Raw genomic sequence first — 24,022 nt, 5'->3', positions numbered from 1 at the left:
TTCGGTTCTTAACGATATGTCCCCTTCAATAAGGCGAATTAAAGAAAATAGCACATTTGAGAATCTAAATTACATTTAATGGAAAAACTCTAGTTGAGTTGTAAAGGCAAACTGTTTATTAACTGCACACCCACAAACAAATTTGGTAAACTTCTGTTAACAGGACACCCGTGGTCTTTCATTCCAAACGCATTAGAATCATTCGTCTGTTTGAATGTGATGGGTTTTCATCACAGCATGGTCTGCTAATGTGATGAGAGACTTGATTTGCACTAGAGAGAGAGCGAGAGCAGATGCTCAGGAATACATTTAAAAATTTTGTTAAACTTAATGGAAAATGGTTCACAGGAGGGTTTCAATAGAAGACAAATGACAAGGAAACTATGAAGTCATATACTGCAGAACAGAAGTCAGACCAGGGGCTGTGATGGGTCCCAAGGGTGCCACAAGGGGGAGCTACTGTATGGTGTCTGCAGAAATTTGTGAAGCACTATTTAAAATAGATTTAAATTTTATGTAATAATTTCAATTTCAATTTATGTTTATTATATATATATATATATATATATATATATATATATATATATATATATATATATATATATATATATATATATATATATATATATATATATATATATATATATATAAAATTTGTATTATATCCAGTACATTGTCAGAAAAACCTCAGAGGTACAAATTGGTACCAAAGAATGTATTAGTACCTCAAAGTTATTGGTACCAAATTTATACAAATTCCTACCTAAATGGTATTAGGATATTTTAAGTGTACTGCCCAAGTGACAGCTTGGCACCATTTTAGACCACTTTTTCTGACAATGTAGAACAAAGATACCCTGCTAAATTAGAAACATCACACTTAGGTTAATACTTTCATAATGTTTAAATGAATAAAATATATCAGCCTTTAGCATTCAGAAGTGTGAAACAGACCATGCTGTCAACGATAAAGGGAATAACTGCACAAGAGTTACTGGATCTCAAACCCCCAATGTGTCTGTTTCACTCAGACAGCTGTGACGGCCGCAGAAATCTCTATGTGTTACATTTCCTGAAAGAAGCTGCTTTGCTTTGAATTGATGGATTACTGCAGAAACTGTGCAGCTCGCTCCGCTTCATGGTCTGAACCAAATACCCACGGGGTGTCCAGAGAAGCAGAATGAGGATTTCTCCTTTAAATCCCTGAGCTTCAGAACAGTATCTATATTCACACCCACAGACCGTGCATGCAAAATGTGGAGATAAACTAGAGAAGATGGAGGGGCTCATTAGAAAGAAAAGAATAACTGGCAGCAAGGGCTTATTTTAAACTCATCTCCACAATCATTTGGGCTTTATTTATTCCTTTATTTGGACTTTAGTTCATTTATTACAAAGCTCTGTGGAAAAGGAGCATGGGCAAAATTAATAAACAACCGGAAGAGCAGAGAAATGGTCCATTTCTTTAACCTGCTTTATGCATACTGCTTTATTCTTACTATACAGTAGGTGCTGGTCATATAATTAGAAACAGTTTATTTATTTCACTAATTCCATTCAAAAAGTAAAACTTGTATATTATATTAATTTATTACACACAGACTGATATATTTCAAATGTTTATTTCTTTTAATTTGGATGATTATAACTGACAACCAAGGGAAATCCCAAATTCATTATCTGAGAAAATTGGAATATTGTGAAAAGGTTCAATTTCGAAGACACCCGGTGCCACACTCCAATCAGCGAATTAACTCAAAACACCTGCAAAGGTCTTTAAATGGTCTTTCAGTCTAGTTCTGTAGGCTATACAATCGTGGGGAAGACTGCTGACTTGACAGCTGTCCAAAAGATGACCATTGACACCTTGCACAAGGAGGGCAAGACACAAAAGGAGAGAGGCAGGCTGTACATTAATAAAGAGGCGAAGGGAAGGAAAAGATGTGGTAGAAAAAAGTGTACAAGCAATAGGGATAACCGTACCCTGGAGATGATTGTCAAACAAAACCCATTCGAAAATGTGGGGGAGATTCAAAAAGAGTGCAACTGCAGCTGGAGTCAGTCCTTCAAGAACCACTACATGGGTTTCAACTGTCGCACTCCTTGTGTTAACCCACTCTTGAACAACAGACAGTGTCAGAAGCATCTCACCTTTAAAAGGACTGGACTGCTGCTGAGTGGTCCAAAGTTTTGTTCTCTGATGAAAGAAAATATTGCATTTCCTTTGGAAATCAGAGCTTGGAGGATGAGAGGAAAGGCACATAATCCACATTGCTTAAGGTCCAGTGTAAAGTTTCTACAGTCAGTGATGATTTGGTGTGCCATGTCATATGTTGGTGTTGGTCCACTGTGTTTTCTGAGGTCCAAGGTCAATGCGGCCTTACACCAGGAAGTTTTAGAGCACTTCATGCTTCCTGCTGCTGACCAACTTCATGGAGATGCAGATTTCATTTTCCAACAGGACGTGGCACCTGCACACAGTGCCAAAGCTACAAGTACCTGGTTTAAGGACCATGATATCCCTGTTCTTAATTGGCCAGCAAACTCGCCTGACCTTAACCCCATAAAAAAATCTATGGGGTATTGTGAAGAGGAATATGCAATATGCCAGACCCAACAATGTAGAAGAGCTGAAAGCCACTATCAGAGCAACCTGGGCTCTCATAACACCTGAGCAGTGCCTCAGACTGATCTACTCCAAGCCACGCCGCATTGCTGCAGTAATTCAGGCAAAAGGAGCCCCACTTAGTATTGAGTGCTGTACATGCTCATACTTTTCATGTTCATACTTTTCAGTTTGCCAAGATTTCTAAAAATGCTTTCTTTATATTGGTCTTAAGTAATATTCTAATTTTCTGAGATACTGAATTTGGGATTTTCTTTTGTTGTCAGTTATAATCATCAAAATTAAAAGAAATAAACATTTGAAATATATCAGTCTGTGTGTAATAAATTCATATAATATAAAAGTTTCACTTTTTGAATGGAATTGGTGAAATGGATCAACTTTTTGATGATATTCTAATTATATGACCAGCACCTGTATATACTGTACCCTGTTCCTGGAGATCTACCCTCCTGCATACTTTACCGTATATACATCCCTGCTCCAGCACACTTGTCTCTTATTTTTAGGTAGCTGTGAAAAGCTTGATTAGCAGGTTTGATTGGGGTTGGAGGTAAACTCTGAAGGAAAGTAGATCTCCAGGAACAGGATTGGTAACCACTGTTCTATATGGCATCGTGAAGCACCTTTATTTTTAAGAGTTCAGACCAGAAAGATACCTTAGGCCTCCTAAGACTGGAAAATATTGATGTTCTGCAGAGATTGTGGAATAACCTCTTCAAAAGGAATAATATAAAACATGTGTCTGTCCATCAAAAGACTTCTTTCCCCAGTCTAACACCAAAGGGTTTGAACTCAGAAAGCGTTGGCATTATTGATTCACTCACTGAGTGAGTGTCTTGTTGGACTATATGTTATTTTTTTATGGAGAAAACTGCAGTGCGAAGGCGAGTTCATTTACAGTCTTTTCCCTTACTGTATATTTCTCTATCTCAGACAATATACACTATATGCCAGTGGCGGCCGGTGACTTCTTTTTTCGAGGGCGCTCGATGCAAAGTTTGTCAAAACATGTATGTAGCCCGTCGTGTGTGGTTCCTTATTTCACTTATTTGTTCTGCGCATCGAGAGATCCATCACGTGTCTTGTCAAAATAAAGTGCCTGCTGTAGACGCGTCCAAAGGGTTTATGATAAAAGAGATGCTTGATTCCTGTTAAAAACCATCTGAGACAATCGTATCTGACTATTGAGATATATGGTGTACAACTCGTTGAGGGTCGACACTATGATAAAGCAGCACTGTCGGTCAGTGGTCGTGGGTGTGGCTTTATCAATGTGATGTCACATTAACAAGAGAATCAAAACTGCATTTCTAACACTGCTTTGGTTTAATGGGGTTTGGTTTAATAAAAAAATGTCAGGTTGTTGTGTTCACACACTAGCAACACATATTTACATCCAAATACCTTGTAAAAATGGATTTTGCATAATAGATGCCCTTTAAATAACTACTGTAATAATCTGAAATATACTTTTTATGACATATTTAAATCCACTCTGGATTTATCACCAGTCTTGATGTTTTGCTTACTTGTGTTTTAATTTATCACACCATTACCCCCTCACCTCGTACACAATTCTCTCAATAGATGACTTTTTCGCTTCAGTGCTGAATGCCAATGAAGACATGAGCTGTGATTTTAATTTTAGAGCCTCTGCACAATTCATACGCATAGGGATTGAATTATTTAATGTTGAAGAATAACACCACCTGACATGTCCGGTCTCTGTTCTTCTCCTTTTCATCTCTCTCTGGAGACTTCTTTCTGTGATTCATATAATAGAAAGATGCATGAACACTCAACACTTTCAGAGAAATCAATCCCTTACTATCAGGTACAAAATGTGCAATGCTCCAGATATCAAATTGAACCCCCTGGAGCTTTCTTTCTTTCTTTCTTTCTTGAGGTACTGTACCGTTTGATATAAATGATGAAATGACAATTCTTTCTTTCGCTCTTTTTTTCTCTCTCTCTCTCTCATTCTCTCTCTCTTTCTCGCCATTACATTTTTCATTCTTGAGTACCTCTACTTTACCTTAGCATTGCCAATTATTTATTCAAACTTTTGTATGAAACGCAAGAGATTGCAGAATGACTTGGGGAAACATAAAAAGCAGTCCTGGTATTAAGGAGATGAGCTGCTTAATTTAGTGCTGCAATTGTCCATGGTGATATTGAACACTAAATGTTAGGATTTAATGATCACAATCAATGAAATTGAATGGAGAGCTATGAAAACACTTTCTTAAGTCTCCCGCATCTCAGATAAGATTTTCTGAGAAAAAAGCCCATAAATCTCACAAATATCTGCATTAAAGTTTCAGAAAAGATTTAGGAAATGTTACAAATACACGATGTAACTACAGAAGAGTTAAGTTTTCTAAATATCCAAACTCTTTGGGGTTTTTTTAGCGCTATGCTAATGGTCTAATCAGATTCAATGGATTGTGCTAGGCTGTGCTAAAAGTGCTAGCGCCAGACCCGGAGATCAGCTGGATGGATTCCAAAGCGGTGGAAATCAGGTGTTTAACTCTAGGTGAGCTGGAAAATGAGCATATTTTCAAAAAAATGGAGTGTCCCTTTAATCAAACACTTAAATCAAACTGAGAACTCCATCAAATCTCCTGAGCTATGAAAGAGCAACATCTGAGCAAGTTTTCTGATAGCCATGTGCCATATAACGTAGGATATAGCTTAATGACATAAAAACAACATCAAAATTGTATATTATAGGTTCTCCATGTTTGCTCAAATCTCAGGAACATTTCAGCTAATTTAGTTTAACAACAACAGATTGTTTTGAATAACCCCAGTAATTTGGTATGGCTTAATGTGGCTATTTCTTCTGCTCTCATTCCTCTCTAGACCATATGGCCTCACAGTGTGCTATTTCTCCTGCAGAATCTCACCCGCAGCAGATTCATTCTGTAGGTGACCTTAAAACAAACAAATGTACTTGGTATTTAACTCCTAGAATCCAAAAAGGGAATTTGTATTTGTCTGCACGGGTGCACGCTTACTTACAAATTATGTTAAAACAGTGTCACTGAAGTTGATTTTACCAGAATCAAATGTGATAAGCAGTAAGGGTGCTGGGTTAGTTGTTGAGTCTGTTTACACCTGGCATTAAGATGCGTTTTGGTCGATTGGACCAAAGTGGACAACGCAAAACACAGGTGTAAATGGGGTGTGAAACATTTTGAGTTCGTCCATTTTCGACCAAATTCAGAGGTAGTGGAAAACGCATTAGATTGGATTGCTTTTGTGGTGTAGATGTGCATGTGGTCGAATGTGTTCGAGCAGTCACATAAGACCACCTACTCTCTGCTATTTATCTAATGTGATGTACTGAACACAGTGATTCCATCGGACATGACTTTTAGTGCGAACACATACTGTACGACACTATCTTTTGCCTTTGATTGGTGTAACTAAAGCAGCTGCTCTCTGTCCCTTTCATTTTTGTTTCATTTGCAAGTGTTTGAAAGTAGCATGAGCTTATTTCATTAATTGCTCTAAAAAATATGCATGTACAAAATTCTGCGAAATATGTTTATTAACAACACAAGCAAAGGACTCTGACATAATATTAGTTTAAATCTGTCATTTCTCCCAATCACGTTTAAACGAAAGCAAAGGGACTCACACAGACCACCCACTCAGTAATTGGGACAGAAGCGGTCGAAAGTGGACATAAGAGACGAATTAAAACACCAGGTGTAAACGTGAATGTGTCTCTCTCGTCCACTAAAACACATCTTCATTGCAAAAAATGACTTTCTTAGTATTTTTGTCTTGTTTTCAGTAGAAATATCTAAATATTTTTAAATCAAGATGTATTTTCTTGATGAGCAAAATGACCTAAGAAAATAAATCTAGTTTTTAGATGAAAAATATAAAATTTAAGTGAATCTGTGCTTAAAACAAGCAAAAATATCTGCCAATGGGGTGAGAAAACTTTCTTGAATTATGTGTTTAAGAACTTATTTCAAGATTTTTTTCTCACCTTTTTTTGCTTGTTTTAAGCACAAACTCACTTAAATTTTATATTACTTGTCTCAAAACTAGATTTATTTTCTTAAGTAATTTTGCTCATCAAGAAAATGCATCTTGATTTTAAAATGTGTAGATATTTCTTGTTATGGGAATTTTCTAAATAGATTTTTGTTGATTTTTATTCTTTAATATGCACTAATGTTTTACAATATGTTCATGAATTTTAACTGTTGATTGCTGTAATGTATTGATGTATTGTTGTAATGTTTAACCATTTTTTTAGCTTGGAGCCTAATAACATAACAATGAAAACTAGCCCTAGGACTAATTTGGGTACATTTACATATACCAATGTTAATTAATGTACACTGTCCCTTTATATAAATAAAAAAAATAAAAATAAAAATAACGCATGAGAACAGGGTCAGAGTGGGACTCATTTTCAGCCCTGGAGTTTCATGTCTTAGACCGGCCCACCGACTGACTATATTAAAATAATATCATTAAAGCCTCAGTAGCCTACATAAGTCAGTGCACTGTTTTCTGCAGCCTTGCTATTCATTTTATTTTTCAAATATATCATTTCCAATTCAATGCAAATACAGTAGCCTAAACAATTATGATTTTAATAATAATAATAATAATAATAATAAAAAGATTGCCTTGTTTGTTATTTACCCACAAAATAACACCCTGCTCACGTCACGACAGAAGCCCAGTGGCTCAAACATGTGGAGAACTTCCTGTATTTGGTTCGGCCAGAGGTCAAGCAGCGTTCACACCACAGATGGGTCGCACCAGAGGTCGGCGACAGACGCTCCAAACCACCTGTTTAGAGTGGTCTTGGAGCGGCCGTTTAGTACGCACCAGAGTGCGGCTGTTGTGTTCACACTGACCCAAACGAACCGTACTCGGACCGACACATCATTTGGGTCGACCTAAACAGTGCATGTGTGAAAGCACCCTTAAACCCGGTAGCATGACAACACCTGCCATCGTGGCCAAAAAAAACGGGTTCTCCCTATGACCAATCCAGGCCTGCATAAGAAAGTAGTTATGAGCTTTTACTGAGAAATGCTGCCAATATGTTAATCAGTAAGCTGAACACTTAAACCGGCAGTGGTTGAGTGGTTCATGTGGGCTGTCTACAAATCGGAAGGTTGGTGGCGATCCCCGGCTCCGCCTGACCTGGTGTTGAGGTGTCCTTGAGCAAGACACCTAACCCCAGCGAAAGGGGTATAAACGGAGGTCGGAGCCAGCTGCAAATGGGTGGGTTAGCAGCAAGTGGGTGGAGCTTTAGCCGCAAGTGGGCTGTACAAACTTCCAGAGGATTCACCACCGTCCCATTTGAAGCATAAAACTCCTCCTACTTGCACATTTCTGAAATCCCTCCTACTTGTGGCATAAGCTCCTCCCACTTGCGGCATAAGGTCCTCCCACCTGCAGTCTCCGGGCTGCAGTGATATATTCTTGACCCCAGCTGCTCCCTACGAGCTGGATGGCGCCTTGCATGGCTGACACCGCCGTCGGTATGTGAGTGAATGGGTGAATGTGAGGCAATATGTAAAGCGCTTTGGATGGCCATTGGTCTATGAAAGCGCTATATAAGTGCAGTCCATTTACCATTTAAAACAAGACAAAAATGCTAGGTAAGAAAGCCATTTTTGGCAGTGTTTATACCAGGTATAAACAGTTCCCCAACCATGCCCTCAACCCCAACGTCACAGAGGCAAATCGTACGAAAATGTTCAAACGTGGTCATCCAAATGAATACACCTTCTAAAAACGTGTGAAATGTCATGAGATTGTGTTGATTATTGCCCATATTCAGCTGTCTTTTGTATTATTTCTGATAACAAGCAAAATAAATAACAAGTAGATACATTCAAATCATAGCTAAAGCATATCAAAAACTACACTGAGCTTACGTTACTGAAAATGTGTACTACCAAGTATACCAGCTTAACTACAGATTGGCTGCCAAACCTCCCTTCAATAACGTGTCTTTAGGAAACCAAAACATTTGTTATTTTCGACGAGGTATTTTTTCCAGAGTTCAGTTTAGCAACTAGTCAGACCATTAAAAGAAAAGTTCGGTATTTTACACTTAAAGCCCTGTTTTCAGATTGTTTATGATGAAATAGAACGGTTTGAGTGAAATTTCGACATATGCGGCTGCCCCGAGAATTTATGGGTGTTTGTTGTTTACCTCCCACCTCTACAATGTGTGTATAGGTGCACTGGAACAATCCTTCCTAAAATGCATTAAACTTTCGTTTACAAAGACGTGAAACTCACCGAGTGGTCAGGGGTGTTCCCTGATATGCTCACACAAAAATCACTGCAAAAGATGCTTTCTAACAGGTGTTTTAGCATTCGTTGTAAACTTGTGGACCTATTTTTCCAAACGCCTCACACCCGTATATTCTTCCGTTGAGAGCTTGAATAATAGACACTCCAGCCCAGGTGGTGGCGATAATCCACCTTTGCCAATTGCAAGAATACAAACAAAGTTTGAGAGTAATAGAGTAATACCGTACCTCACAGCACAACTTATACAAGTCAATGGAGTTGGCAAAAACTACGATAAAACCTGTTGGAATGCATCTTTTGCAGCGATTTTTGTGTGAGCATGTCGGTGGACACCCCTGGCCGCTCGGTGAGTTTCACGTCTTTGTAAACGAAAGTTTAGGAAGGATTGTTCCAGTGCACCTATACACCCATTGTAGAGGTGGGAGGTGAAACAACAAACACCCGAAAATTCTCGGTGCAGCCGCATATGTCGAAATTTCAGTCAAAACCATTCTATTTCATCATAAACAATCTGAAAGCAGGGCTTTAGGTGTAAAATACCGAACTTGTCCTCTTTCGCCGCCATTGACGAGATAACTCGAGTCAACTTTTTTTTTTAACGCTGGAGGGGGAAGAGTTAAACAAACAGAGACCGAAAGTAAAGTTCAGCACAACCACGACAACGCATGTGCGTCTGATGAAACCGTCTATAGTACAATGTAAAAATAACAATAAATCCCAGACAACAACACAGATTTTACTTGCAAGGATAAATAGTCAGTGCTAACCACAATGTGTTTCGTGCAGTGAATTATTTATTAGCTGCCAAATGCATAAAATCACAGAAATACAAGCACATTAAGATGCAGCTTAAAACTATTTAAACTGTATAAACAAGCCTGTTGTGGTAGATTCTAGATGTTGTTGAAAAGCTGAACACAGTTTAAGAAATAAGTTTCCAGACAGGAAAGAGATTAGACATTTGATGCAATTAAACCAGCAATAGGCCCTTGTGATTCATCAAGCTATTGAAGAGAACGAGCCCAAAAGAGTTCTGCTGGTCCCCCATCAGGATAATGAGAAGCTTTCTTGAAAAAAAAAACCATTGGGGTGTTTAGAACTAATAGAGGCTTTTGTTATGAACTTGCCAGGGAAATCTATAATCTACTCATCATTATATACAAGACATGAAATGGCTTACATTTAGACTCTTGTTATTGAAAAATCTCTCTTTTTGTATTCTTCTTGAAGTAAGTCATATGGGTTGGGAAATGAGGGTACGTTTTTTTGCTGATGCATCATGCACCTAAGCAAAAGTACTTTGCACCGAAAGACTCACTTTGCTTCAGGTTTGGGTTTCAGCGGCTTGTTTTGCGGCCACATTATCTTGTTTGTGGGCTGGGTTTGTGCATCAATTTCCTGTGCAGACCTCGGACTTGGTCTACAGGAAATTACTCATTTATTATAAATGTGTTTTTCTATCATTCTCGCTCCGTCTTTCTCCTTCAACCTCTCTTTAAACGTCATATATCACTGAAATAATGAAAGACAAGCAGTTGACATGACGGATGTGCTGTTGTAGATATTTTTCCTTTTTTAGTTTCATCCAGCGCAAAACTTTCCTAGAACAAGAAGCGCCTGGAGCAGCTTCATCCCGAAACATCCACATCAGCAGACATCAACAACGGAGCTTCACTGGACTCCTGCAGATCCAATCAATGTGAAACAGACAGCTTCTCCTGCAGAGCTGACTTAAAGGAGGGCAATTTTACACATAGCTGCAGCAAGCGCCTGCTTTGCCCCCGGTCAGTCTATAGCAGTTGACGTGAGGCGTAAAGCAGCGTGCAATAGCCCTGTAATTTTAAGCCTCAATAATACACTACAGTAACACTGAAGTATGGAGAGATCTTACAGTAAATCTTGCTTACTTAACAACAGTATGGAAAGCACTTAAAAGTGTGATTTTTCGATTACAAATGCATCATTCGACTATAATAGGTATGTTAAGAGCAGGATGAGATTAAATTATGTACACTCTTTGTACTCGTCAGCTTTTTGAGGATTAAATAATAATTGCTCATGCATAAGCAATTGTCGAGGCCATTCAGATTCAAATGAATGAGTGTGTACAATGAGTACAGCTGGCAGCACACCAGCACATAAAGCCGGTCTTAGATAGTACCGCTGATACACTCATTATGAACAAACAAGTGGTGGGATACATGGGTCAAATAAGACAAACAGGAATTTAGCAGGAATATGCTGGTATAGAGTTACCTTATTTTTTGCCGTTAGGGTGGTATTGCATTAATATTTTACAATATAGACTTTTGTATGTTGGTATAAAATTGTGAAATGTTATGACAGTTAGGGTTATGCTACAAAAACTAGGATTGTAATTGTTTGTTGTATTCCTGGTAACAAAAGTGCAGTTTTTTAATCATCTACATGTGTGCGACAGAAGAATCGAGGCTTCAAATTAAATGATATAATTCTTTACACAATACTTGAATTGAACAGTGTAGGTATAATCCCCATAGATATGAAACCTGATCTGAAAGAACATTGCTGGTGTCAAACACAAATAAGCTCTTAAATAAAAGAAGGTGAGAGAGAGAGAGAGAGAGGGAGAGAGAGAGAGAGAGAGAGAGAGAGAGCATCACTGTTGGATGCAAAATGAAGAAGCACTTGTCCTTGGGTTTTATATGAGGTATGTGATGTAATCGTAAGTGACGAATGGATGTAAAGTGTGACTGATCCTTGAGCTATTAAGCCTGGCTAACTGCCTAGTAATTAACTATTAGTACAACAGCATAGACTCATAAAGACTGCGGGCTCTATCATACACCCGGCGCAATGCGCGACACAAGTAGGGTTGTGCAAAAATGTCGATACAGCTAACTATCGTGAGTCTTTCCCACCACTATAGTGTATCGATATTTCAATCTCTACTATCGATATTTTAAAAATGTAATAATTCATCTGTGTGCATCAAATGACCTCCTGCGCCGCTGCTGTAGTTGTCGCTGTCCAGTTGTCTGTCATATACGGCCAATGTCTCGGAAGTTAGCGGGAGTGAAAAATGGCAGAAAATTTTGAAACACCTGCAGCTTTCATGTGGACGCACTTTGGCTTAAAAAAGTTTTTAAAAATCAGCTCTATTTTTTACGTTTTTGATAAAAAAAATATAGCATTGCAATGTATTGTATCGTATCATGACCCATGTATCGTGATACATATCGTTAGGCCCTTGCCAATACCCAGTCCTAGACGCAAGTGTCTTTTGCTAGTTTCAAACCGGCGCAATTATCATTTTCACGTTCAGCGCCACGTTGTTTAAATAGCAAATGCATTTGCGCCCAATTTTGCGCCCATGTGCGTTCTGGTCTGAAAACGAGGTGTGTTCAGGCGCATTGATATTTTGAGGCAACTAAAATAGACAACGCCATTGACCAACAAAAACCTGATCTAAAGTCTAAAGTCAATGGCGCAATATTGTTTTTGTTATTTAAAGAGCGCGTTAGTAATATGCGCCTATAAACGGGACGACAACGGGGGTTTGCTTATCACGCACATAATTGTGCAGCAGCACAAAAACGCTTTTAAATATGAAAGATTAAAGGATTGAAATGTAAAAGATTATTATTAAGTCTCTTGGACATAAATGAGGACCGCTTATGAGACGTTAGAAGGCGTAAAGAGCTGCTTCACCTGTAGCCTGGTAAGTAAATAAATGCTTTGCTTAAAAAAATGCATATATTTTTAAATTTTTTAAAGGCTAAAGTACAGATTTATTGTATATGATGACTCTGTACCTGTAAATATGGTGAGATGAGAAACATTTTAAGTAATGCTTTTAAAAAACCCATGGCGCAGTCCGAGTGCTGAAATGCTTCTGCTCTCCGCACGTTTATAAATTCTTTATCTCTTGTTTGTATTTTTAGAGTACAAACTTTTTCTTGCATATTTTAAATTATTTTATGAGATTACAATGATTATGTAGGATATCAATACATTTACAACAATTGAAATCCTGCTATTTGTACTTCTATGACTGAAAGAAAAAGGCTCTTAAAGGTTTTAATCCAAAAAATTTAAATTTTAATAAAAATGAAAACAACCATTTTTTTTTAACATTATTCTTAAACTGGGGGTCTTCTTCCTCCTGTTAGTTTTTCAGTTAACAAAGTCCGTCATCTAAATAGAGATTGAACATAGCTCCAGCGCAACTGGCTTTTAAAGGGGATGAGAGATAAGACTCTCATTGGTTCATTGCACGTTACACCCAAAACACACCCATTACTCATTAGAAGAATATGAACAACCCTTTTCGACTGTGCGCTCGGCGCACAAACAGGGCTCCATACTGCCACCAAATGGGGCATTTTGCCACCAAATTTGAGAGTGTGCTACTGATTTTTAAATGTGCAACCAGTAAATTTGACCTTTTTTGTGATGTGACACTGAATTTGAAAACAGCACATTGTACTTTCTACATATATCATTAAATTATTTCTTAGTAATACATTGGAAATTTGTAGAAATGTGAATATTTGGATAGCATGTTGATTTACAGAGTGTGCCCCTAAATTTTCTGGTTGCGCCCCTAAAATTTTCAGTTGGGGGCCACTGTGCTCCTAGTGAAGAAAGTTAGTCTGGAGCTCTGACAAACCATTTTTTCCCTCATTAAATTATCAAAAGGGGCATCGGACACGCCCATTCAGACCGTGCGCTTTAGACAATGCGCTTAGATCGTTAAAATAGGGCCCTGCAAGTCAAACAGAAGCATAGTGGGGAATTTGAAAGAAAAAGTCAGGATACTATCACAAGTAGAAACACAGCTTTCCGACTAACCTGGTCAAAGCACTGAGTAGGGTTGCACGATGTTAAAGGGAATGCCATAACTTGCTTATATGTGCATTATATGTGACACAATAATTCTTTAAGACAGTGGTCTCCAACGTGGTGTCCGAGTCTGTGAGTTGCCTGCTAATAGCCTCAATTTTAATATTTATTAAATACATATTTTTTACATTAGCTTGGTTAACATTTGAAACAATGATGAAACATATCAACAAGTAAAATAAAATAAAATCAACAAGTACAACAAAAAGGTTTTGAGTAGACTATATCAAAAAAGTAGCTGTCAAGGTTGTTTTATCGATTGTGGTAGCCCTTGCTCACAAAAAGGTTGGAGACCCCTGCTTTAAGACATAACTACCATTACCTTACAAAAGAAACCAATTTACGCCTACAAGTAAAATCACAGGGGAACATAAGGATTGGTTGTGGAGATAAAGTCACTTATTAAGAATGGGATCACAGCGAGACCTTCCCTGCTATTTAATCTCGCAAACACAAAGATAAGACCTGGCCCTGCAGGGACATTGAGATGTAAACAGTTCATTCATCCAAAGAATTGCCTCAGAGTTAGCTGATAATTTAGCTGGCTTATCCAGAGCTTATTGCCACTTCATTCTGCTGCATGGTTTGCCTTAGGGTCTGTGTAAATGACATTAATAGGAATCACTCGAGCTAAATGTGATGTGTTCAACATGGTCGAGCGGTTCGGATCCTCTTATAATTCCTCCGCACCAAATTCTCTTGGAGGAATCAGATTTGGATCATGTATATGTTCTGATGCTTTACGGTCTGATGAGCGAGGTTAAGTGTTAATGTCACACTTGTTCACGCTCGAATTAACAGAAGATATAATGGGGGAAAAACTGACCTGCTCAAACCGAGCTTCATCCTCGCAATTTTCCAGCACCCGTGAGAAAAAGGAGAGACCTGCGGAAGAAAAACAAGGTTGAAGATGGGGTTTAGCACAATTTAAATCACTGACAGTAAAAAGGACATCTGACAGATGCTTTTATCCCAAGCAGCTTACAGCAGTGTTTCTCAACCCTGGTCCTCAAGGACCCCCTTCCAGAAAGTTTTAGATGTCTCCTTATTTAAAAGACCTGAACCAACTCATCAGCCTCCTTCCAGAATGTCTCCCTATCAGGTTAATAATTTAAATCAGGTGTGTTAATTAAGGAGACATCTAAAACATTCTGGAAGGGGGTCCTTGAGGACCAGGGTTGAGAAACACTGGCTGCGTCCGAAAACTCTAAATCGCTGCCTTCTGAGGCAGCTTTCCAAGGCAGGAAGGCATCAAGGCATGTCCGAATTAAATGTTTGGTTTACTTCCTGTCTCCTGAGTAGGGATGCACCGATCCGATATTCTGGATCGGTATCGGGGCCGATCCGGCATTTTTTGCTGGATCGGATATCGGACTAACAGGACCGATCCAATTCCGATACTGCGCATTACCCATGGTTGTCACTGACAAGCGATTAAAACGTCAAAGTATTATAAAAGCACCATAAACGTTTTTATGCACTATAATCAAAGTCATCTTACACTCAATAGCTTCATGTGAAGGAACAAACGCACATTTAAAAATATTCATGTTCACAGAAACACTGTAACTTACTTGCAAACTGAGTTAATCCACTGATGAGAAGCGGACGGATAAAAACGCGTCATTCAACACACGCACACACACAATAACACACACAATAACTGTAACGTTAGGCTTTATTAAAGATCTGATTTCATAAAGTCTCAGTAAGCTGTTGGATGGATGCAATTCACTATGTGCTGAGGATTCACAGGTGAAGCGGACGAATGAAACGCGTCATTCAACACACGAACCCTCAATAACTGTAGGCTGTTTTAAAGATCTGATTTTATAAAGTCTCAGTAAGTTGTTGGATGGATGCAATTCAGTATGTGCTGAGCACACGATGCATCAAATCTTTTTGTGTTTTAATAGTTATGAACTTAGCTTTCCATTGCGGAGCGAGGATTGCCATGCGAGTGTGAGGACGCTTCTAGAGCATCAATGCTGCACAGTATTGCGCAGAATGCGCACTCAATATGATTTAGGCGCATCAATTCTGCACCCGAAATGTGAATAAAAGGTCCGGTTAAGTGCATAATTCCCAAAATAACCATCTGCACACTAAAGCTTTTTTACTGTGACTTTTTGCGCAATTAAGGAAAATATATTTAGCGTACTTATTTGATCAAACGTGCCTATTTTATTTTCTCCTAAACACTGCCATGGTTAATAATTACTAATGTTCTTGTAACTTGTAAATCATTTTAAATTATTGGTTTTTAATTTAAAAGTATAATTATATATAATATAATTATACTATGCTAGATTTAGACATGTATATAGTGTATGTGTGTGTGTGTGTGTGTGTGTCTGTGTGTGTGTCTGTGTGTAATTTAAATTGCTCAAGAAAAATACAGTAGTATCGGATCGGCAGGTATCGGAATCGGCCGATACTCAGAATTCGGGTATCGGAATCGGATCGGAGATGGAAAAAGTGGTATCGGTGCATCCCTACTCCTGAGATACCTATGCGTGGACGTACATTAAGAATGTGATTGGTCGAGCCCGGTCGAGTTCGAAAAACTAAATTTAGTGTAAATAAAGGTAGATTTTCACTTTTTACGCCTTTTAATTGCATTTCTAGCGAGAAATTAGTATTGTAGTTTTCAAATATGTGATTAGTTATCACAAAGGCGCGCTCTGTTTGAAATATAAACACGCTGCCTTTGAAGTGTGTCCGAAAGTCTTTCTCTGAGCTGCCTTCATGCCTCCGAAGTCATTTCCTCATGAGGCAGCGAGGCAACGAGTCACTGCCTTGAGTTTTCGGACGCAGCGACTGGCTTACAGGACAGTGCATTTAAGCTATACAGTTTCGAACCAATCGAACCGATCACCTTTGTACTGCGAGTGCAATGTTTTATTTATTGAGCTTCAAAAAGCACATGTAGTAAATGTTACAGAAAGTTAGTTTTTGAAAACATTTACATTCACTCTAATGGTGGATATCAGTCTGCATACACCAAATGTCACAATCCCAGTCTATTTCACGGTTTGTTTTCCTGTTTTCTCCCTTCGTCACCAATTTCCAATGATGCTCCACTGCCCCTAACCTTTCTCCTATTTGTCATCACCCACACCTGTCAGCGATGTACTGGACCTCATCTACTTAACTCCATATAAGCTTACTTTATGTTCTCCATTGTTGTCTGGTTTCATCTATAATATGCTGTGTTTAATTGTTTTCTGTGGATATTAAAGCCTGTTTGAATTCTTTATCTTCATGCATTTTTTTTTCTTTACAACTCACACCTGTTAAGATCATCTTTTTGAACATTTTACATTGTGTATTTTAATGTATAATGCACAATGATTGAGTTATAATGGCTTATAAGCTGTAATATAACGGTTGCACTGAAATAAATGGTAAATTTAGCTGTTGTAATTAAATCATGTGGACAGTTAGGTAAGAATTAAACAATAGAAACTATCAAACTCCAGTCTACCACAGAACTGTTTTGGGAATTTTAACCTGGAAATGGTCCAGAAAGTGAAATGTTGAAGGGTGTAATTGTTAGAAAGGCTGGTGTTGTGTAATGGTCCTACACATTAGGAAAATAGATCCCTCGCATTTACTCCGGGACCTGTTTAGCTATAACAGCAAACAATAATGTCAGCTTGTTTAAGCCCATAATGTTGTGCGTGTCAATGTGTGCTTGTGTGCATGAACTAAGTAAACATTAGCTGTCAATAAAAATGTTTACATGCCAACTCAAGCACATATACATATGCAAACATAAAAACATGTACACACCTGGTTCTTTTTATTTGAGCAATTAATTGAGTTATTTACAGTATGCTTTTAAGCTATGGCCCCTTAAATCACCTAAACCGCCTAAAATAGACTCACAATACAATATAATGCTACTTCCTGCTGCTCTATTTGGTATCTAAGAATCACAACCCTAATAAAATCTAATACATGCTAACAAATGACATAGTTCAGCAGCCAAAAAGTCTGTAGAAGAGCAAAATCAGGCATGCAAATTTGATTTTATCATTAAACTTAGAAAATAAAATTCTATCTCATGATAGATACAGGTCAAAAGATTTAAGGAACACATTGTTCTCTGTTATTTACAGTGGATTACAATAAAGATGGAGGTTAAAATACATCACAAGATTTAGCCGTAACTGTAGGGTGGCCATTCGTGCCAGTTCTGCCGGACACGTCCCGAACATGTTTTCGGTATCGTTCTCCGGAAGTCGCGTTGGTCGACCACATTTAATATTTCAGGATTAATTTCAGAAAAGCAACCGTTACATTTCAAGGTAAGAATAAAACTACAATGATTGTATGTCTTAAAAGAAATAAATCTTAATTTTCTAATGTATTTTAACTGAAATGTGATTACGTATTCGGTCGAGCAACGCGACTTCCGGAGAACGCACCCGAAAACATGTTCAGGACGTGTCCGGCGGAACTGGCACGAATGGCCACCCTACGTAAAATATATATACGAAATATTTTTAAACGTCTAAGTCAGAGTAGAAGAACAAAAGACAGGTACAGTAATGCACAGTATTACTGTGTCCCTAATTCTCTCTTTTAGGAAGGTGAGCTTTTCCAACATCACTTTTTCCAACAAGTGAGCTTTATGTAAAATTATGTTAAAGGGGACATATCATAAAAATCTGACTTTTTCCATGTTTAAAGGAATAGTCAATTTTCTTAAAAGAAAAATCCAGATAATTTACTCACCACCATGTCATCCAAAATGTTGATGTCTTTCTTTGTTCAGTCGAGGAAAAAATAATGTTTTTTGAGGAAAACATTGCAGGATTTTTCTCATTTTAATGGACTTTTATAGAGCCCAACATTTAATACTTAACTCAACACTTAACAGTTTTTTTCAACAGAGTTTCAAAGGACTATAAACAATCCCAAACGAGGCATAAGGGTCTTATCTAGCGAAACGATTGTCATTTTTGACAATAAAAATAACAAATATACACTTTTAAACCACAATTTCTTGTCTAGGTCCGGTCCTGAAAGCGTCAGCGTGACCTCACGCAATACGTCATGACGTCAAGAGGTCACATAAGACGACCGCGAAACTCCGCCCCAGTGTTTACTAGTTTGTTGAAAGAGGACCGTTCCGACGTTGTTGTTTGTGGAATGATACTAATTAATGTCTTTGTGTCAGTTTATTGTTTTAAATGGTCCGCAAATGTGCGCTTTATATGTGTAACACGTGACCGCCCTACGTCACTACGCATTTACGTTAGGTCGCGCTGGACCGGACCTGGACGAAAAGTTGTGGTTTGGGAGTGCATGTTTTTGATTTTTCTTGTCAAAAATGACAGTCGTTTTGCTGGATGGGACCCTTGTGCCTCGTTTGGGATCGTTTGCGGTCCTTTGAAGCTCTGTTGAAAAAAACTGTTAAGTGTTGAGTTAAGTATTGGATGTTGGGCTCTATTAAAGTCCATTAAAATGAGAAAAATCCTGGAATGTTTTCCTCAAGAGACATGGTTTCTTCTCGACTGAACAGGGAGGGACATCAACATTTTGGATGACATGGTGGTGAGTAGATTGTCTGGATTTTTCTTTTAAGAAAACTGACTATTCCTTTAAGTGCTGTAATTGGGTCCCCAGTGCTTCTATAAAACTAGAAAATGTGAAAAAGAACAACCCAGTTACTTAGTTTTGTTAAACCATTCTCTGCAAGCATGTGAAAAAATAGGTCATTGAAATTTGTCTCCCCTTGTGATGTCAGAAGGGGAAAATTACCACCCCTTAATCTGCACAATACAACCACGGCACTGTAATTTACACTCTTTGAATGAAAGTGTTAAAAACAACACATTAGTGTTGATTCTATCCTAGAATCCACCCATCTATGTGTTATTATTGAAACAACACATTTTGTGTTACTTTTAACACAACTTGTGTTTTATTTTAACACAAAATCAACACCTAATGATGACACATAATGTGTTAAAAGCTTAACGCACAAATATGTGCTGCACATTTTTGCTTACACCTACAAAGTACCAATTTTGCTATAAAAGCGTATTAATAAATGATCTGGCATATAAATAATAAATGATCTATATTGTATTTTGAGCAATAACTTCACATACGTACTCTGGGGACACCAAAGATTTATTTTACATCTTAAATGTAAAAGTCTTGTGAAATGTCCCCTTTAAAAGTGCTGCACTGTGGACCTGTGAGGCAAAATATTTAGTTATTTTTTATGTCTCTAGTACATATTGTATAGCGATATGACAGTAAAGCATGATTGAACTTGAACATTTGAAGAAAGACATCAGGGCAAATTCTGTTTTGCAAATTACACTTTGTTTAATCTCTTTTGTTTGCATGGCAAAGTGTCTAAAGATGTTGGATGGATGTAGTTTTCACCATTCAATCTTACTCATTATTCCATCTCTGCACTGTGTGGTGCGTTATAGTGAGATCCTGTCAGAGCTAAGTTATGCAACTTGCAGAGAAACAGGACACATCTCAGTAGAGCTGGTGTTTCCTGAAAAGCCCTACCGCTCCAAACAGTCTAGATAACTGTGGGTGTTGGTCATGAGAGCAAAACCAACATGAGAAGAAAGGAAAAGAGGCAGGGGAGCTGTAATAGTCATTGACTTTAAAGTGAAAAAATGTGATGGAAGGACATGAGCCCAGGTAAACCAGATAACACTTCGCTATCCTGATTAAAATTTCATATTCATTTAGTTTTTAATGTTTTTTTTATTTTAAAAGATTAGTCCATTTTCTTAAAAGAAAAATCCAGATAATTTACTCACCACCATGTCATCCAAAATGTAGATGTCTTTCTTTGTTCAGTCAAGAAGAAATTATGTTTTTTGAGGAAAACATTCCAGGATTTTTTTCATTTTAATGGACTTTAATAGAGCCCAACATTTAATACTTAACTCAACACTTAACAGTTTTTTTCAACGGAGTTTCAAAGGACTATAAACGATCCCAAACGAGGCATAAGGGTCTTATCTAGCGAAACGATTGTCATTTTTGACAAGAAAAATAAAAAATATATACTTTTAAACCACAACTTTTCGTCTAGGTCCGGTCCAGCGCGACCTAACGTAAATGCGTAGTGACGTAGGGAGGTCACGTGTTACATATATAAAATGCAGATTTGCGGACCATTTTAACAATAAACTGCCACAAAGACATTAATTAGTATCAGTTGACATACAACAACGTAAGAACGGTCCTCTTTCAAGACGCTTGTAAACACTGAGGTGGAGTTTCGCGTTCGTCCTCTGTGACCTCTTGACGTCATGACGTATTGCGTGGGGTCAGCTGGCGCATCACAACCGGATCTATACGAAAAGTTGTGCTTTAAAAGTGTATATTTGTTATTTCTATTGTCAAAATGACAATCGTTTCGCTAGATAAGACCCTTATGCCTCGTTTGGGATTGTTTATAGTCCTTTGAAACTCCGTTGAAAAAAACTGTTAAGTGTTGAGTTAAGTATTAAATGTTGGGCTCTATTAAAGTCTATTAAAACGAGAAAAATCCTGGAATGCTCTCCTCAAAAAACACAACCTCCTCCCGAATGAACAAAGAAAGACACCAACATTTTGGATGACATGGTGGTGAGTAAATTATCTGGATTTTTCTTTTAAGAAAATGGACTAATCCTTTAAGTTTAAATGTTTTTATTATAAATTGATAACTGGAGTGAGTGTCAATAAATGCTAATTTGTCAAAAGGATTCTCATTAATACTGTTAAAAAACTAGTAACAGCCTTCCTAACCAATGAAATTTTTTTTAATACAATTTCTTAAACTTTATAGATTCTGTGAATTCTCAGTATTCTGTGCAAGAAACTCTACGCAACTTTGAATGTTTGTATGCTTTCTTACCATTTCACAAACACTCACACAAACAGAACTTGAATTAATCTAATAATATAAAATGTATATATCTGATGAACTAGTGTACACTATAAAAATAAGGTACTAAGGGTTCTTCAAAGCAATGCCATTAAAGAACACTTTTTGGTTCCTATAGAACCATTTAGTCAAAATAAGAACTATATCTTAATGGTGTAAAGTCTAAACAACATTTTTCTTTCAAAAACCAAAAAAAAAACAGAAAGGTTCTTTGGATGTAAAGGGTTCTTTATGAACCATACAGCCAGAAATGGTTCTTTTATTCTATGGTATTGTGTGGTACCTTTATTTTTAAGAGTGTAACTGTCCAAGGTTCTGAAATACAAATAAGCTTGACAATAAATAAGCATAATCAACATGAAATTTTAAGGTGAACAAATTTACACCTTACACAAATTTACAGTCCAGTGCATTTACTAGTTCCCAGGATATATAAAAAATATTTGCATATTCTAAGTTTACATGACAAGGTAATTTGGTTGTACAAGTTTAGTCTTTTTTCTGTACTTCTGAGGACCTTAGAAAGAGTGTTGAGTTTAATGAACCTACGTATTACTTAATTTATCCATTTGATTAAAATACCTTGCTATAGTACAACAATGTTACACAATGAATTAAAAACAGTCTACCATACTGTACTATATGTTGGTCAAGTGCAAAACAAGCTCCTAAAAACGTATTTTTAAGAAAACCAAACAATACATATTTTTGAGGCACAATGTGTATAAAACACAACAACATTTCAGTATATTTGTATTTTTTACAATATTTTTGATATCCCCATTCAAAAAATTCCAAGTGGTACTAACCATTCTCTATTTTCCAGATACATTGTAATGTGCTCCCATCTTATTAAAATTATTTTATTTATAAGAGGCATTTATATCACTTGTACTCTTTAACTGTTTGGTTGCACCACCTGACATCTGCAATGAACTTACTTTTAACAGACTTCTACATGGATGCTGGTATAAGCTTTTGCCTGTGATATCAAATTCATAAATAAATGTGTTTGATAAAATAGCATTTATTCTAGTTTTACAATGGTTGTACCACCTGACACAGAAAGTGTACCAGCCTACCAATTACATAAAAGTAGCTCTTTTTCAGTATTTGAGAGAAATCTACAAACTTTTCATTGACCCATAAATACCGCACGGGGTTCACTGGATGCTATTATGTTTACTGTTTATATTCTTAATAAAAAGCCCATGATTGACATGTGAGAACATCCACATTGTTGGACAAAAGTTTTTCAAATATCCTAACATCCCAACTACTGATATTCATGAAATTTGTTAGAAAAGGTTTCAAGCATAAAATAATGCCAAAGTATCTCATTTGTAATTGCCTGTTTGCTTAATGGCAAGAAATTGATAAAATAATATATGAAATGTTCAAGCTGTTGTGTCGGTTAAATACGCTGGTGTCTATACTACAAAGGACGTTATAATCTGAAAAGACACAATGAAAACCTAAAGATGTGGGCTTCAAGAGGGAAACGGTTTCTGCAACCTGTCAGCAAAACCAAGTTAATGCAGAGAGAAACACAATCGCCAAAAGATACATACAGTGTACAGTAGGCTATTCCCCCAACGCTCATACAAAGGATGCATATGTATAGATGAGCACACAACACACACACACAAGCAAAAAAGTATTGCGCTTGTAAGTTACCTCTGAAAGTGACTTTGGCGATTCGGTCCCCTTTCCCACGAAGCTCAGTGACGGTCTTCAGATACACCACTAAAGCCATATCAACTTTTTGCAATAAAATAAAAATTAGCAGATGAATCTAAAATGTTTCATTATGAAGATCACTGACGGATCCCAACTAACGATGCGCAACTAAAAGCATGTCTTAATTGATTCAATGCGCCGGATAAATCTGAGGGAAATCCTCTCGTCTCACACGCAGCACCCTCTGAAGGCAATACCATGAAGAGTTGTTAATAATTCAAGAGCTTTCATTTTCTCCCGCTTTGCTATGCGCACGTTGGTCAGATGGGAGAGACTCCACACAGTGAACATCGCCACTCAACACATGGTGCGTAATATGCCCATGAATCACGCCAGCAGGGGGCACGCGCACACAGTAGAATAAACTATTTCTCAGAGGGTGAACAACCATAACTTACATTTACGCATTTAGCTAATGCTTTTATCCAAAGCGACTTGCGCTACATTTAAGGTTTACATTTTATCAGTATGTGTTCCTTGGGACTCGAACACATGACCGTGGCGTTGCTACGCAATGCGTCACGTTTAATGTCTCTCAA

The 24,022-nt window shown here is 37.5% G+C and overlaps 1 protein-coding gene across 19 annotated transcripts in view; it reads right to left on the bottom strand.

The window, feature by feature from the left end:
• otofa (otoferlin a) overlaps positions 1-23,766 on the bottom strand; it is a 94,450-nt gene extending 70,684 nt beyond the window's left edge. For 13 of the 19 annotated variants that reach the window (XR_012358659.1, XM_073856113.1, XM_073856122.1 and 10 more), the window contains exons 1-2: positions 23,421-23,765; positions 14,649-14,707 (exon numbers count right to left, since the gene is read on the bottom strand). Coding sequence is in view for 16 of the 19 variants with exons in the window: in XM_073856113.1 (XP_073712214.1) it covers positions 14,649-14,707; positions 23,421-23,499 (138 nt within the window). In the remaining 3 variants the exon portion in view is untranslated. Of the gene's footprint in view, positions 1-14,648; positions 14,708-23,420 lie in introns of all 19 variants that reach the window. The other 6 variants (XR_012358660.1, XR_012358661.1, XM_073856124.1 and 3 more) reach the window with 2 other exon arrangements.
• Positions 23,767-24,022: the final 256 nt, after the last annotated feature.

This window comes from Misgurnus anguillicaudatus, chromosome 18 (genome assembly GCF_027580225.2).
Source record: "Misgurnus anguillicaudatus chromosome 18, ASM2758022v2, whole genome shotgun sequence".
In the NCBI taxonomy this organism is placed as follows: domain Eukaryota; kingdom Metazoa; phylum Chordata; class Actinopteri; order Cypriniformes; family Cobitidae; genus Misgurnus; species Misgurnus anguillicaudatus.
The sequence above is the reverse complement of the archived record's forward strand: the minus strand, read 5'-3'. Positions and strand labels throughout refer to the sequence as shown.